The sequence below is a fragment of the Mesoplodon mirus genome (assembly GCF_964341445.2).
Source record: "Mesoplodon mirus genome assembly, chromosome: 6".
NCBI lineage: Eukaryota > Metazoa > Chordata > Mammalia > Artiodactyla > Ziphiidae > Mesoplodon > Mesoplodon mirus.
This window is the reverse complement of record NC_138982.1, coordinates 89,782,575-89,795,721: the sequence shown is the minus strand read 5'-3', so window position 1 is coordinate 89,795,721 and position 13,147 is coordinate 89,782,575. Positions and strand designations below refer to the sequence as shown.

General features: G+C 37.7%; 1 protein-coding gene across 22 annotated transcripts in view; it reads right to left on the bottom strand.

Moving 5' to 3' along the window:
- Positions 1–13,147, bottom strand: part of LOC309807013 (uncharacterized protein) — a 478,671-nt gene that overhangs the window by 377,488 nt on the left and 88,036 nt on the right. For 18 of the 22 annotated variants that reach the window (XR_014294468.1, XM_082626175.1, XM_082626179.1 and 15 more), the window contains exon 2: positions 12,000–12,114. The exons of the other annotated variants lie outside the window; for them this stretch is intronic. Coding sequence is in view for 17 of the 18 variants with exons in the window: in XM_082626175.1 (XP_082482301.1) it covers positions 12,000–12,114 (115 nt within the window). In the remaining variant the exon portion in view is untranslated. The remainder of the gene's footprint in view (positions 1–11,999; positions 12,115–13,147) is intronic. 22 annotated transcript variants of the gene reach the window in all.

Below are 13,147 nucleotides of genomic sequence, written 5' to 3'. Positions count from 1 at the left end.
TATAATGTTAGCTGTAAAATTTTCAGGATACCCTTTATCAGGTTGAGAAATTTGTGTTTTACACCTAGGTTGTTGAGAGTCTCTTTATCATGAGTGGATGGTGAATTTTTTTAGAGGCTTTTTCTGCATCTATTGAAAGATCATATAGTTTTTCTTTTTTATTTAGATAATTAGGTGGATTACACTGATTGATTTTCAAATGTCGACTCCAACTTGTATTTTTGAGATAAAACCCTACTTGGTCAAACAGTTCTTGCTTCCCATGCCAATCAATATTAAACATACCCTACTACTCTAGGCCCAGGCCTGGTATAATATCTACAACTGACCTTATATAACATCTGTAAAAATCCCTGCAGGCATATTTATAAGCACTTGAGTCTATAGTTCCTTTGAATCTTTGCTTCTACTTTCATGATGGTTAAAGGAGAGAATATGGCCCTCGAGGTACAAGTGGGAGAGAAGAGGAAAAAGGAAATACACACAAGGAAGCAAGATTCTACTTTAAAATGCAACCTGCCTCAGTATATTATACAATAGCAATACATGTATTATAATCAGAATAAAATAAAATATAAACAGTATTTACATGTATTGGCCATACATAACAGACACACACACTCAGATTTATTTAGAGAAAGATCGTGAGACTGTATACAGCTTTGCCTAATAATCTCCTTTCTTGCCTTTTTATTTGCTTTGTTTCAGTTTTGTTTTTGTTTTTCTAAATAATATCAAGCATCTTTAAGTGTACAGTTCAATAATGTTAAGTATATCCACAATGCTGTGAAATATATCACTAGAACTTTTTCATCTTGCAAATCTGAAATTCCATACCCATTAAACAACTCCCTGTTCTACCCCACCCCCAACTCTTGGTAATCATCATTCTACTTTTTGTTTCTATGAATTTGAGCATTTTAGACACCTCATATATGTGAATTAAACAGTATTGGTCTTTTTGCGACTGGCTTACTTAGTATAATGTCCTAAAGATTCAACCATGTTATTCATGTTGTAGCACATATCAGAATTTCTTTCCTTTTTAGACTGAGTAGTATTCTATTGTATGCACTTACCACATTTTGTCTAATTTTTCATCCATCAATGGATATTTGACTTGCTTCCATTTCTTGGCTGTTGTGAATAATGATGCTATGAACATGGTGTGCAACCTCTCTTTTAAATACTATTATCAGGGATTTCCCTGGTGGCACAGTGGTTAGGACTCCGAGCTCCCAATTCAGGGGGCATGGGTTCGATCCCTGGTCAGAGAACTAGATCCCACATTCATGCTGCAATTAAGAGTTCACATGCCACAACTAAGAAGCCAGCAAGCTGCAACTAAGGAGCCCGCTGGCTGCAACTAAGGAGCCCGCTGGCTGCAACTAAGGAGTACACGTGCCACAACTAAGACCTGGTGCAACCAAATAAATAAATTAATTAAATTAAATTTTAAAAAGACTGTGCACATTGAACTACATACATGTCTAGTGGCCATCATTCACATCATAGTTACAACAAAATTGCATAAAAAATATTATTATAGGGCTTCCCTGGTGGCGCAGTGGTTGAGAGTCCGCCTGCCGATGCAGGGGACACGGGTTCGTGCCCCGATCCCGGAAGATCCCACATGCCGCGGAGCGGCTGGGCCCGCGAGCCATGGCCGCGGAGCCTGTGTGTCCGGAGCCTGTGCTCCGCAACGGGAGAGGCCACAGCAGTGAGAGGCCCGCGTACAGCAAAAAAAAAAAAAAAAAAAAAAAAAAAAAAAAAAAAAAAAAAAAATATTATTATAATATCTAGCTCAATGTAACAGAACTGTATTCACCTCTTTGCCAAACTTCTTCTACTGGATGGCCAGTCTCTCTAATTAAAATTTTTTATTTATAATATTTAATAGATTAATTGAGTGATTCTCAATCAAGCGTGGTTATTTATTCCTTAGGATATCTGGAATCATGAGAGGAACTTTTTGTTTTCACAATGACTAGAAAGCACTACAGGTTTTTATTGGGCAGGGCCAGGATTACTAAGCACCCTGTGATGCAAGACAGCCCTGGTGAATGAAGAATAAAGACATACCAAGAGTTCTAACAGCACTTCCCTTGAGATATATTAGCCATTAACCATGTGGACTTAAGTTCATTAAACTAAACAATGTTTAACTTTTTGCTATGTCTAATTATTCTGTTGGTAAGTTTTCAAAACTATTTTTTTAAATAACCATTATTTGCTTTGCTGGTGCACAGGTTGCTACCTGCAGGGAAGATTCTTCCTAACAACAGAACCATTTCTTTGTGAATATGTCCAGGGAAAATCATATTTGTATTATAGGAAGAAGAAAAGTATGGGACCCCTTACTTGTCACATATTTTTATAAAGGATAATTCTGGCAAAAAAAGTTAACAGCAAAGTCAGCTCTGATAACTAGAGCTGGAGCATACACTGAATATGAATTACTTACAGGTAGTAATTGCAATCTCCTTAAGAAAACAGGCCATGTTGGTTGGGATCATCACTATACCCAGAGCCTAGCCGACAGAGACACTTAAAAAATATTGAATGTTGAAATAAGGAATAAGGAAAAAGAACAAGATAAATAGCAGAATGGAAGGATTACAAGTGAGAGACGTTCCAATCAGTCACTGATGCATTCTCGTGCTGGGTCCTGGGTTCTTCAGAAACACTGATGGAGGAAGGATGGAAGTGAGACCTGATGGCCTCCATTGTCGGTATTTAAGTGCCTGGGGAAGGAGTTTCAAACAGGCAAAAACTGAAGCCTGATCCTGTGATGGAGCCTGGCACTGGTCCTGTGATCCTGTGATGGAGCCTGGCACTGGACTTCCAGGGGTGTCAGGTGGTGAGGCCCAATGGCTCCTCCTGAGGTTTCCTTAAGCCTCAGAAATGGGGATATATTTGTGAAGAGTTTATAATACTGATCTTTTGAAGATAGTTTAGGGTTCCAAAAGTTGTGCATGTTAAAGTACTTTGAAGATAACAGTGTTGGGAGACTTCAAGATTTGCAGATGACGGCAACAGGAATAACTTCTATAGGCCTGTGGATGACAGGACATTGATATTGCTACCTGAATATTCTGCAGCCATGATAATCACACTTACTTTGTAGAGAAGTACAAAAAAGAAGCTTTTCAGGGAAGCTTTTTAAAAACTGCAAAGCTCAGAGATTCTGAATGCACTGGGATGGGACCCAGGCATCTTTATTTTTTGAAATTCCCAGTTGGTCTTTAGGTTAGGTGTACTGGTGAATCCTCAGAAATAATGCATTGTGGAAATTCAGTCTTGTCCACTTACAAACTGACTCACTTTTAATAAGTTACTCAAACTCTCTCAACCTGATTTTTATCATCTGTAAAGGGGAAATAATAATTTAAAAACTGAAGAGTCACTGGGAAAGAAGGAATCACTGTAATGCCCATGCTAATGCCATTTATTGTTAAATTCTGAAAGGCCTTCCTAAGCTGAAGTCATTTTCAATTTAGGAACTTTGTCCACAGATTTAGTTCCAAAATAAGAGTAGAGATGGTCAGAAAGCATGGTGATGATGAGAGCAGAAACGAAGGGGTATGGAGGCAGGAATCTGAAGTAAGATCTCCATGATTCAAGGTTAAGGGGCCAAATAGGAGAGAAAAGTAGAATTTAGATACAAAGAGGATTTGAGACTAAAAAAAGATAACAGGACTTCCTCTGAGGCAGTTCAAAGATTAGATAAATGGAAGTTACAGAGACTAGAAGAACTGAGTCACTCCAAAGCTGGGCTTTTCCTCTTCGTGAAGTACCTTGCAGGGCCACCCTTCCCACTTACTGCCCAACTTGTGCACAAAGCTCTATATTCATAATTGAAGACCCTACGTTGGATGTTTTAAAAAGACAAAGGAACCACCATTTCCATTACAGCTTCAAATGAGGAAAAAATTTCTTTTCTAAATAACATGGCCAAAAAAATCTAAACAAGAGATTCCAGAAAATAAACAAAGAAAATATAATCTTGCCCTAATGACCAGGAAACACCCCAGCAGAGGACTAAAGAGTTTATGTTTTCCAAAAGCTTGCATTGCCAGCTTGGCTACCTTAAAAACAGGACACTGTGTCTGTGAAATTGAAAATAAAAAACAAACATTCTCTAAAAACATATTATGGCCTGTTCATTTCAGACTTCTACTTTGCACTGAAGCATTTAGTTGAAAATAATTTGACCTTCCATCTGTGAAGCTATTGTTTTCCATGGGCTTGGTCATACAACTATTCAATGGTGGCTTTAGTTTCATCACCTTCTTTATTATAGTTTAATATCAGTGTTTTATTATCTATGTAGAAAGTAGGGCTGAGAACTGTAACCACATTCATCACATTTCTACTATGAGAAAGCATTTAATGAGCTTCACATGAAATGCTACCTTGAGGAAATGTCACAGTTAAAACTGTACATATTCAAAATATGTAAAATCTCCCACCAAAAAAATAAAACCAGGTACACTTAGTGTATTGTCACTGAGGTTGGCATTATTATGACTTGTTCAGTAGCTCCACGTCCCCCATCTCCTCATGTCCACGTATTGCTCACAGCTAGCACTGCATGATCACCCACTCCGTAGATGAAAAACATTGTTTGGATGTGAAAGCTCACCCTGTGACAACAATTACACTCTTAAAGTCCTGCTTATTTATTATCTGCCTGCCACTTCTTACACTTCAAGCCCTTGACAGGGAGATCAGTTAGGTGGTTTGTGACCACCTAGAGGAGTGGAATAGGGAGGGAGATGCAAGAGGGAAGAGATATGGGAACATATGTATATGTATAACTGATTCACTTTGTTATAAAACAGAAACTCACACACTGTTGTAAAGCAATTATACTCCAATAAAGATGTTAAAAAAATAAAATAAAATAAAAATTAAATTAAATTAAAAAAAACCTTAAATGAAAGTTTTTCTATACCCCACCTTCAAGATATTTTGTGAGAGGTGATAATATTCAAGAATATTATATGATACACATTGTCTTTCTCTTCACTTGGCTAGAGGAAAACAAAAGATATAAAATAAATTTGAAGGAAAGAAAAATAAGAGAAATAGTACCATTTAAGCAGATTTCAGGTGGGCTATCATCTTGGTCTCCTGAAACAGACACCATCCCAGCCACTCCATGTGTGGGGTGTGTACAGAGCCTAGGAGCTAGCTGGGATGCTGGCACTCTGGCACAGCTTTTCCTGACTCTGATGTCAACCTGCAAAATAGGTCAGACTCTGAGGCACACCAGTAGCATGCATATAATCGTTACGGGAAATTTATGAGTTATTTACTCAGCAAGCTTGAAAATATCAAAGGATGAATTTGGCTCTTATTAGCATGAAGCCTTTTAAAATGACACTCAGGAAACTCTTCTCTGCTCTTTTATTTGCAATTCATCTCCTGAGTACCTTTGTACCACATCTTGAAATTACAGAACCACCCACAAATTTCATCCTCTCCTTTTAGACAAATATTTGTTTTGCCTGTCCTGCTATGCCCAAATATTTTGGGTGGGATGGAAATAAATGTCACATACCTCTTTCAGGCTGTAAGTACTTAATTATGAGATGCGCTCGGGAACTGTGGCACTAGCCATAGAGTCAGTCACGAATTTTGGAAGGCGGGGTCCAGATGTAGGGAGTAGCTTTATTATTTTTTAAGTTCGTGCTGGAAAACTAAGGCTCTAATGTGGCGATGTGGCATGAGGACTGGGAATGTTGTCACACTGCTGAAGAGCAAGGGCTTTCCAAGTGCTCTAGCCTCAGACAGTCTTCTGGAAAGTGAGCTGCATCAAAGGGATTCAGGCTCCACGGCAGAGGTTCTGTGTGGACTCTCCTCTGGACAGTGGCCCCAGGCATGAGAGCTGGTCAGCTCAGAGTTGAAATGGGCTTCCCCAGAGGCTCCCCACAGTAGCACCAGTTCTTCCCAGGAATCTGTACCACCTCTCCTCCCAGCTGTGAGCAATCCATAGAAGCTATGGGAAGGAAGGATACACATGTCTCGGGAATCAGCTTAGAGTTATCAGAAAGAACCCCTTCTCTTGGGAGATGGAGCATAACAAAAAGGAAAAGGCCACAGAAAGGAGAAAATATGAAAGTGAGCTAAATAAAAATATTACAATGCTAAGCAGAAGAAAAAGACTCAAATCTTGCCTGGCAAAGCAATCATTTGGAAGAATTTGAAATACTGTGGAGGGTCGAACAGAGTAAAGGAAGAAAGAACTCCAGTTCTCCTGTGACTCTGAGACCAGTTTAATCTTGGACAAATCAATTGGCTTTTCTGGGTTTCATAATGTGTTCCTTAATAACATTTGTGAAGTGCTTTAGAGCTAACAGAATGCTTTTTATACATCTTTTATCTTGTAATCATCACTATACTGCCATGGAGTGAGGATGAGAGGAGGAGAAACATCATTCAGTTGTTACTATAAATCAGGTTCTAAGTGCTTTACATGTGTTCACTTATGCAGTAGCAACTATTACTAAACCCATTTTGTAGAAGAGAAGTGGAGGTGAATGGGGTTACATAATATATTATACCTGATGACCCTCTGTGAGTCTTGATAGAATTCAAACTGAGTCAGTCTGGTTTCAGAGCCCCAAATCAAATGTATTATTATTGCTATGTTCACAGGTCAATGCTAAAAATATGATGACAGAGAAGCACTACAGAAAGAATTCTGCAGAAATTAAATCCTATTTTCTCAGCCTCCAAACTGCTTTCCTCCTGTAAATGAAGCATTGTTGAGAGCGCCATGAACTCATGTCAGTCAACCTATCTAGGAAGTGGCATCAAAGAACTCACGCACTTTCTAAAAGTACTTCATACTACCCAGAACACTGGGAAAAGTCACTGCTATTATTGTTTGGTTGATTAAACCAAGGCTTCCTATTTCTTATTCACACAAATATAATGAATGAGGTAAACAACTATAATGTAGTTAAATATTAGTGATAGTGAAACACAGTGTAATGTTCCACAAACACCTTTTGGCTGAGTTGAACCCAGAATTTCCCTCTTATTACACTCCCTGGAAATTCAACTTGTAGGAGTCATTAAAACTCTTATAAAATACTCTGATTTTCTCTTTCCTCTCACATGGTCCTTGAAGTTAGGCATAGCCATGTGACTTATTTTAGCCAAATAGGAGCATAAGTGACATATGTCTTTTCTAAGCAGAAGTTTTAAGAGTCAGTGTGTGATTAGCCATGTTCTCCTCTTTCTTTACGTCATGGAGACCAGCAAGGCTTTGCAGGGGGTGTGGTAGGACCTTAAGTAAGGAGACATGGAAGAGTATGCCTTGCTGACCTGCTTTAGATGTTTAGTGTGAATGAGAAATCATCTTTTACTCTGTTAAGTCACGGAGATTTGGGGACTGTTGTTACTGCAGTATAATCTAACCCTTCCTGACTGATACACAGCCTATTAGTCAGAGTTCAGTGCAAGAACCAGAAACCACTCTACATATTATTTTAGCATAAATGTTATTAACAAAGTGAATAAGGTGCTACAAAATCATTGGGAAGCTTTAAAGAGAAGGGTTTAGGCCAAAGGGTACCAAACTAGCCTTCAGAACAAATCCATCCCTGGCACCAGTTTTTATAAATAAAGCTTTATTAGAACACAGCCACGCCAATTTATTTATATATTGTGTATGGCTATTTTCAAGGTACAGCAGAGTTGAGTAATTGCAACAGAGATAGTATGGTCCACAAAGCCTAAAATATTTACTCTCTGTGCTTTATAGAAGTTTTCCTATCCCTTGTTTAGGCTAAGCTTTCTGGAATGGCTACCAACAAGATTCAGAACCTACCAACTTAGGAAGCTACTGACTCTGAGGCCACAGCTGAAGCTCTGCCAGAAGAAATAAGGCAATTATGCCCCAACTCCGTCTGCCCAGAAACAGAGAGGAAGCTGAAGAACAGACACTGGAAAGCTGATGTATGAAAACCTGCCTATTTGACAGAGCTGCCAAAGATAGCATCTGCTTCACTTCTGCCTCCAAAAGTGCATGCAGGTAAACCTAATTGGTGGAACCCACTTATCCAGAATTTGAGCTTTTTGGCTGCAAGAAAGTATAGAGTGAATTTTTTAGCTTTCTAATTTCTTTTCTAGAAGTACAATGAAAGAGGGATTTAATGAACCAATCCAGAGTATTTGGCTTACAGAACTGTTTACTGTTCTCCTATTTCTGGGGGAGTCCATCCCCTTTCTAACTGCACATGAATCCTTGCAATACATACTTCCTTATTTAAGCTAATTTGAGTGCATTCCTTGTCATCAATAGAAAATAACTTGAAATCAAGTTACAAAAAAAGAGTACTATCTCAATTGTATAAAAATATACATATATGTATGCTTTGCGTATTCATTTATGTTTCACAGCAGTTACTAGCTAACAAGTGGTTAATGATTGTACATTACATTAACTTGTCAAAAACCTTCTCAGTCTATCCATGTCTCTCTACATCAAATGAAATTCTCTCCATCTGAGTTTTAAGACAGTCAATCTGGCCCTATTCTATCAAACCATGTGACTATTAACTCTTAACTAGGTTTCCCTGACTCTGATCAGACTGGTCAGACTGCTTATCTTCTAAAAATTGTATCTTCCCCAATGTTTTCCTTCCTTTCCCCTTTCCTTTCCCTCCAGCCCATCTAAATTCTTCAGAGCCAATTCTTGAAGCAGCTGTCTATGTTTGTTGTCTCAGTTCCACCCTGACATCCAGTTCCATCAGTCCTTGGGACAGCAAAGTCATCCACATCATTGAATTAGTGGACATCATAGTCCTCCTAATACTTGACCCCTCAGCCACATTTGAAACTGTCAACTGCTCCTTCCTTGTGACAATACTCTTTGCCCTAAGTTTCTGTGACAACACCCTTGTCTGCTGTGCTCCACTCACCTCTGCTGGTAAGCTTGCTATCATCCTGTCTTAGTCAGAACGGGCTGCCACAACAAAATACCACAGACTCGGTGACTTAGACAACAGAAAACAGAAATTTATTTTCTCACAGTTCTGGAGGCTAAAAATTCAAGACCAAGTTGCCAGAAAATTCTACTTGTGGTAAGAGCTCTCTTCTTGGCTTGCAGACAGCTGCCTCCTTGCTGTGACCTCACATAGCCTTTTCTCTGTGCATTTTTGGAGAGAAAGCTCTGATGTCTCTTCCTCTTCTTGTAAAGATACCATTACATCATATTAGGGTCCCACTTTTATGACCTCTTTTAACCTTAATTACCTCCCTAAAGGCCCTTTATACCAACACTGTCACATTAGGGGTTAGGGTTTCACTATATGAATCGAGGGAGGAGAGACAGTACACAATCTAGTCCATAAAACTTCCATCTAAGTACTGATGGTTTCTCAAGCCTCTGACCTAGGCTCTGCCCTCTCTGTATTCTCTTCCTTAGGTGAGTTTGTCCAAGATGATAGAATCAATTACCGTCCTCACACTGATGATTCACTGTGGTTTATGGTCTAGACATGAGGAAGATTAGTCTCCCTCACTCCTTTTGTTTTCTTCCATACGGAGGATGCCCATTCATAAAACACTCCTGGCTTCTCTATAATCCCTTCTTTTTCTTCCCCAAGGAAGGAGAGATTATTTTTCAAATGCTAATTTTGAGAAGAATAAACCAGGAATGCTTAGGTCAGCATTTTTTCTTTCTTTTTAGAAAACAGACAAAAAGAGCATATATTCTGTTCTCTTCTTTGGTTCTGTAAGTTTCCAGGCATGGGGTCCACCCATGTATGGTACAGCACTACCTGGGACAGGTGGAGTAAGTTCATCTATTTGTGGGGTTCACTATTAATAAACAGTGCCCAGAGTAAGAAGCCATGTTCAGCAATATGTCTTATTAGTAAGAAAAACAGTTTAGTTCTCCATATTACCTTTAGATTTCTCTCTCACTTAAATTTGAAATTTAATAAGGAAAGTGACTCTCTATATTGGGCCAACACACAACTCTCATAGAATGAGTTCTGTTCTCAGATCATCCACCTTACACATTTCAAAAAATTTTATTGAACTATGTACAGATACTATACTATGTACTGAAAATACATACATATATTCTCAACAAATAAGAAAGCTATCTCTTGCTTATTCATTTATTCATTTGATCAACAATTATATGTTGAGCATCTCCTCTATGTGCTTGAGATACATAAATTAAAACAAATAGATTATGACAAAGAGGGGTTTTCCTATGTTTTCCTTTAAGAGTTTTATAGTATCTGGTCTTAGATTTAAGTTTTTAATCCATTTTGAGTTTATTTTTGTGTATGGCGTTAGGCAGTGTTCTAATTTCATTCTTTTACATGTAGCTGTCCAGTTTTCCCAGCACCACTTATTGAAGAGGCTGTCTTTTCTCCATTGTATGTTCTTGCATCCTTTGTCATAAATTAGGTGTCCATATGTATGTGGGTTTATCTCTGGGCATTCTATCTTGTACCATTGATCTATATTTCTGTTTTTGTGCCAGTACCATACTGTCTTGATTACTATAGCTTTGTGGTATACTTTGAAGTCGGGGAGCCTGATTCCTCCAGCTCCATTTTTCTTTCTCAAGATTGCTTTGGCTGTTTGGTGTCTTTTGTGTTTCTCTAAGAATTGACAATTTTTTATTCTAATTCTGTGAAGAATGCCTTGGTAGTTTGATAGAGATTGTACTGAATCTGTAGATTGCTTTGGGTAGTATAGTTATTTTCACAATATTGATTCTTCCAATCGGTGCTTTGTGATGACCTAGAGGGGTGGGATAGGGAGGATGGGAGGGAGGCTCAAGAGGGAGGGGATATGGGGACATGTATATGCATATAGTTGATTCACTTTGTTGTGCAACAGAAACAACACAGTATTGTGAAGCAATTATACTCCAATAAAGATGTATTAAAAAATAAAAAAAAATTTAAATGGAAACAGATGCATATACTTGTGGAACTTTATCTTATTAGGTGAAGAGAAACAACAAATATAACAAATGAACTACATGATATATTAGAAAGTGTTAGGTGAAACAACCACAGAAAAGAAACAATAGAGGAGAGTTAGGAGACCAGGATAGTTGAGACTGTGTTGTGATTTTTAATAGGTTGATCAAGGTAAGTCTTATTGAGTGGTTGACATTTGAGCAAGAAGTGGAAGGAGGTAAGGAGTTAGCCTTGTAAATACCTGGAGAAACTGTATTTAGACAGAACAGTCAGGACAAAGGCTTTGGACAATAGCATGTCTGGCATGCTGTGGGAACTGTAAGGACCTATGTAGCTGGAGTAGAGGGAGCAAAGGGGAGAAATAAAGGAGGTGTGGGTAGATACAACCTTGAGGCCAGAGCATGTCATGCCTTTCAGGCCATTATAAGGACTTTGGTATTTAATGGAATCATTCTGGCTGCTGTGTTAAGAATGACTCATTGCAGGGAAGATAGAATCTGCGACACCAGTTAGGTGGCTTTTTCTGAGAGAGGAGAGTGGTTCAGGCCAGGCTGGAAGCAGTGGAGGTGGCAAAAAAATAGTCAGATTCCGAGTATAGTTTGACATTAAAGCCAGCAGGATTCCCTGAACAACTGGATATGAGGTGTTAGAAAAAAGATATAGGTGAAATCAAAGTTGCTTTTGCTTTTGTTTTTCAATTTTTAGCGTTCCATCTTATTTTCTCTTTTGGCTTTTATTTTGCTCTATTTCTTTGAATTATTTACTGTTTTACTTGTTTCTTTAGGAATTACGATATGTATCCTTTATTTATCATAGTGTATTTAGAATACTATTGTTATCACTTCACATGAAATGTAAGAACATTTGAACAGTATAATTCCATTTACTCCCATCCTTTATACTACTGACATCATAAGTTTTACTTGTATCTACACTGTAAATGTCATAAGAAAAAAATTTTTTTTTGTTTTAAGCCATCAGTTGTCCATTAAAGAAATCACAAGAAGAAAAACATAGATAGTCATTTATACTTACCCATAGATGTACCATTTCCCAAACACATTATTCCTGCCTGTAGATCTGAATTTCCATCTGGTGTTATTTTCTTTCCTCCTGAAGAACTTCCTTGAGTATTTCATGTAGTACAGGTCTGTTGACAACAAATTCTGCCAGTTTTTCTTTATCAAAAAGAATCTTTATTTTACCCTCATTTGTGAAGGATGTTTTCAGTGACTATAGAATCTGAGTTGACAATATTTTTTTTCAGCACTTTAAGGGTGTTGTTCTTATCATTATTCCCCTGTATGCATTTTTTTCCTCCGCCTATTTTTTATGATTTCAAAGGTTTTTGAAACCTTTGGTTTCTAGAAGTTTGATTGTGATGTGCATTGGTGTGGCTTTCTTTTTATGTGTCCTGCTTGGGGTTTGCTGAGTTTCTTACATCTGTAGGTTAATGTTTTTATCAAATTTGGGGAAAGTTTGACCGTTATTTCTTTAAATATTCTTTGGTCTCCTGTTCACTCTTTCCCTTCTGGAACTCCAATTTCATGTCTATTATACTTCTTGATATTCAACAGGAATAGTTGCAATAGGTCACTGAGACTCTATTCCTTTTTGTTGTGGTTGATGATAATCTTTTTTTCCTCTCTCCTATTGCAACATTTTACATTATTATTTCCTATAAATTCTTATTAAAAATTTTTCCAAGTATATGTCATGTTTAAAAATCAATCTCAACAGCCAAACATTCCCTAGTTTCCATGGTGGTATGGAGGAAAGACTTCTAAGAAAAGCACCTAGAAAATTTTATAGCTGCTTTTGGAAGAAGATAGTTATCTCTCTCTGCCAACAATGAACTAAATTAAAGTCTAGTGTGAGAATTTTGGCAAATATGTGAAACCTTGTTGCCATGGATTTGAAGGATGCTTCAAATAGCAAATTGAAAGACATTTCTGTATTGGGTATTCTATCCAAAGTGTGGCTCAATTAGTTATACAACTGCATTCAATGATATTTTACTTATTTTGCCAGGATTTGAAGTAAGTAGCCATTAATTTGTAATCTATTATTATAGTTACAAAAACCTCAAAATACTTTCAGGGGCACATTCTGATAAATAAAACAACATTCATTAAAAAGAAAAATATTTACTTCCTACCCTCAACCACCTCCTTTCATTCTCC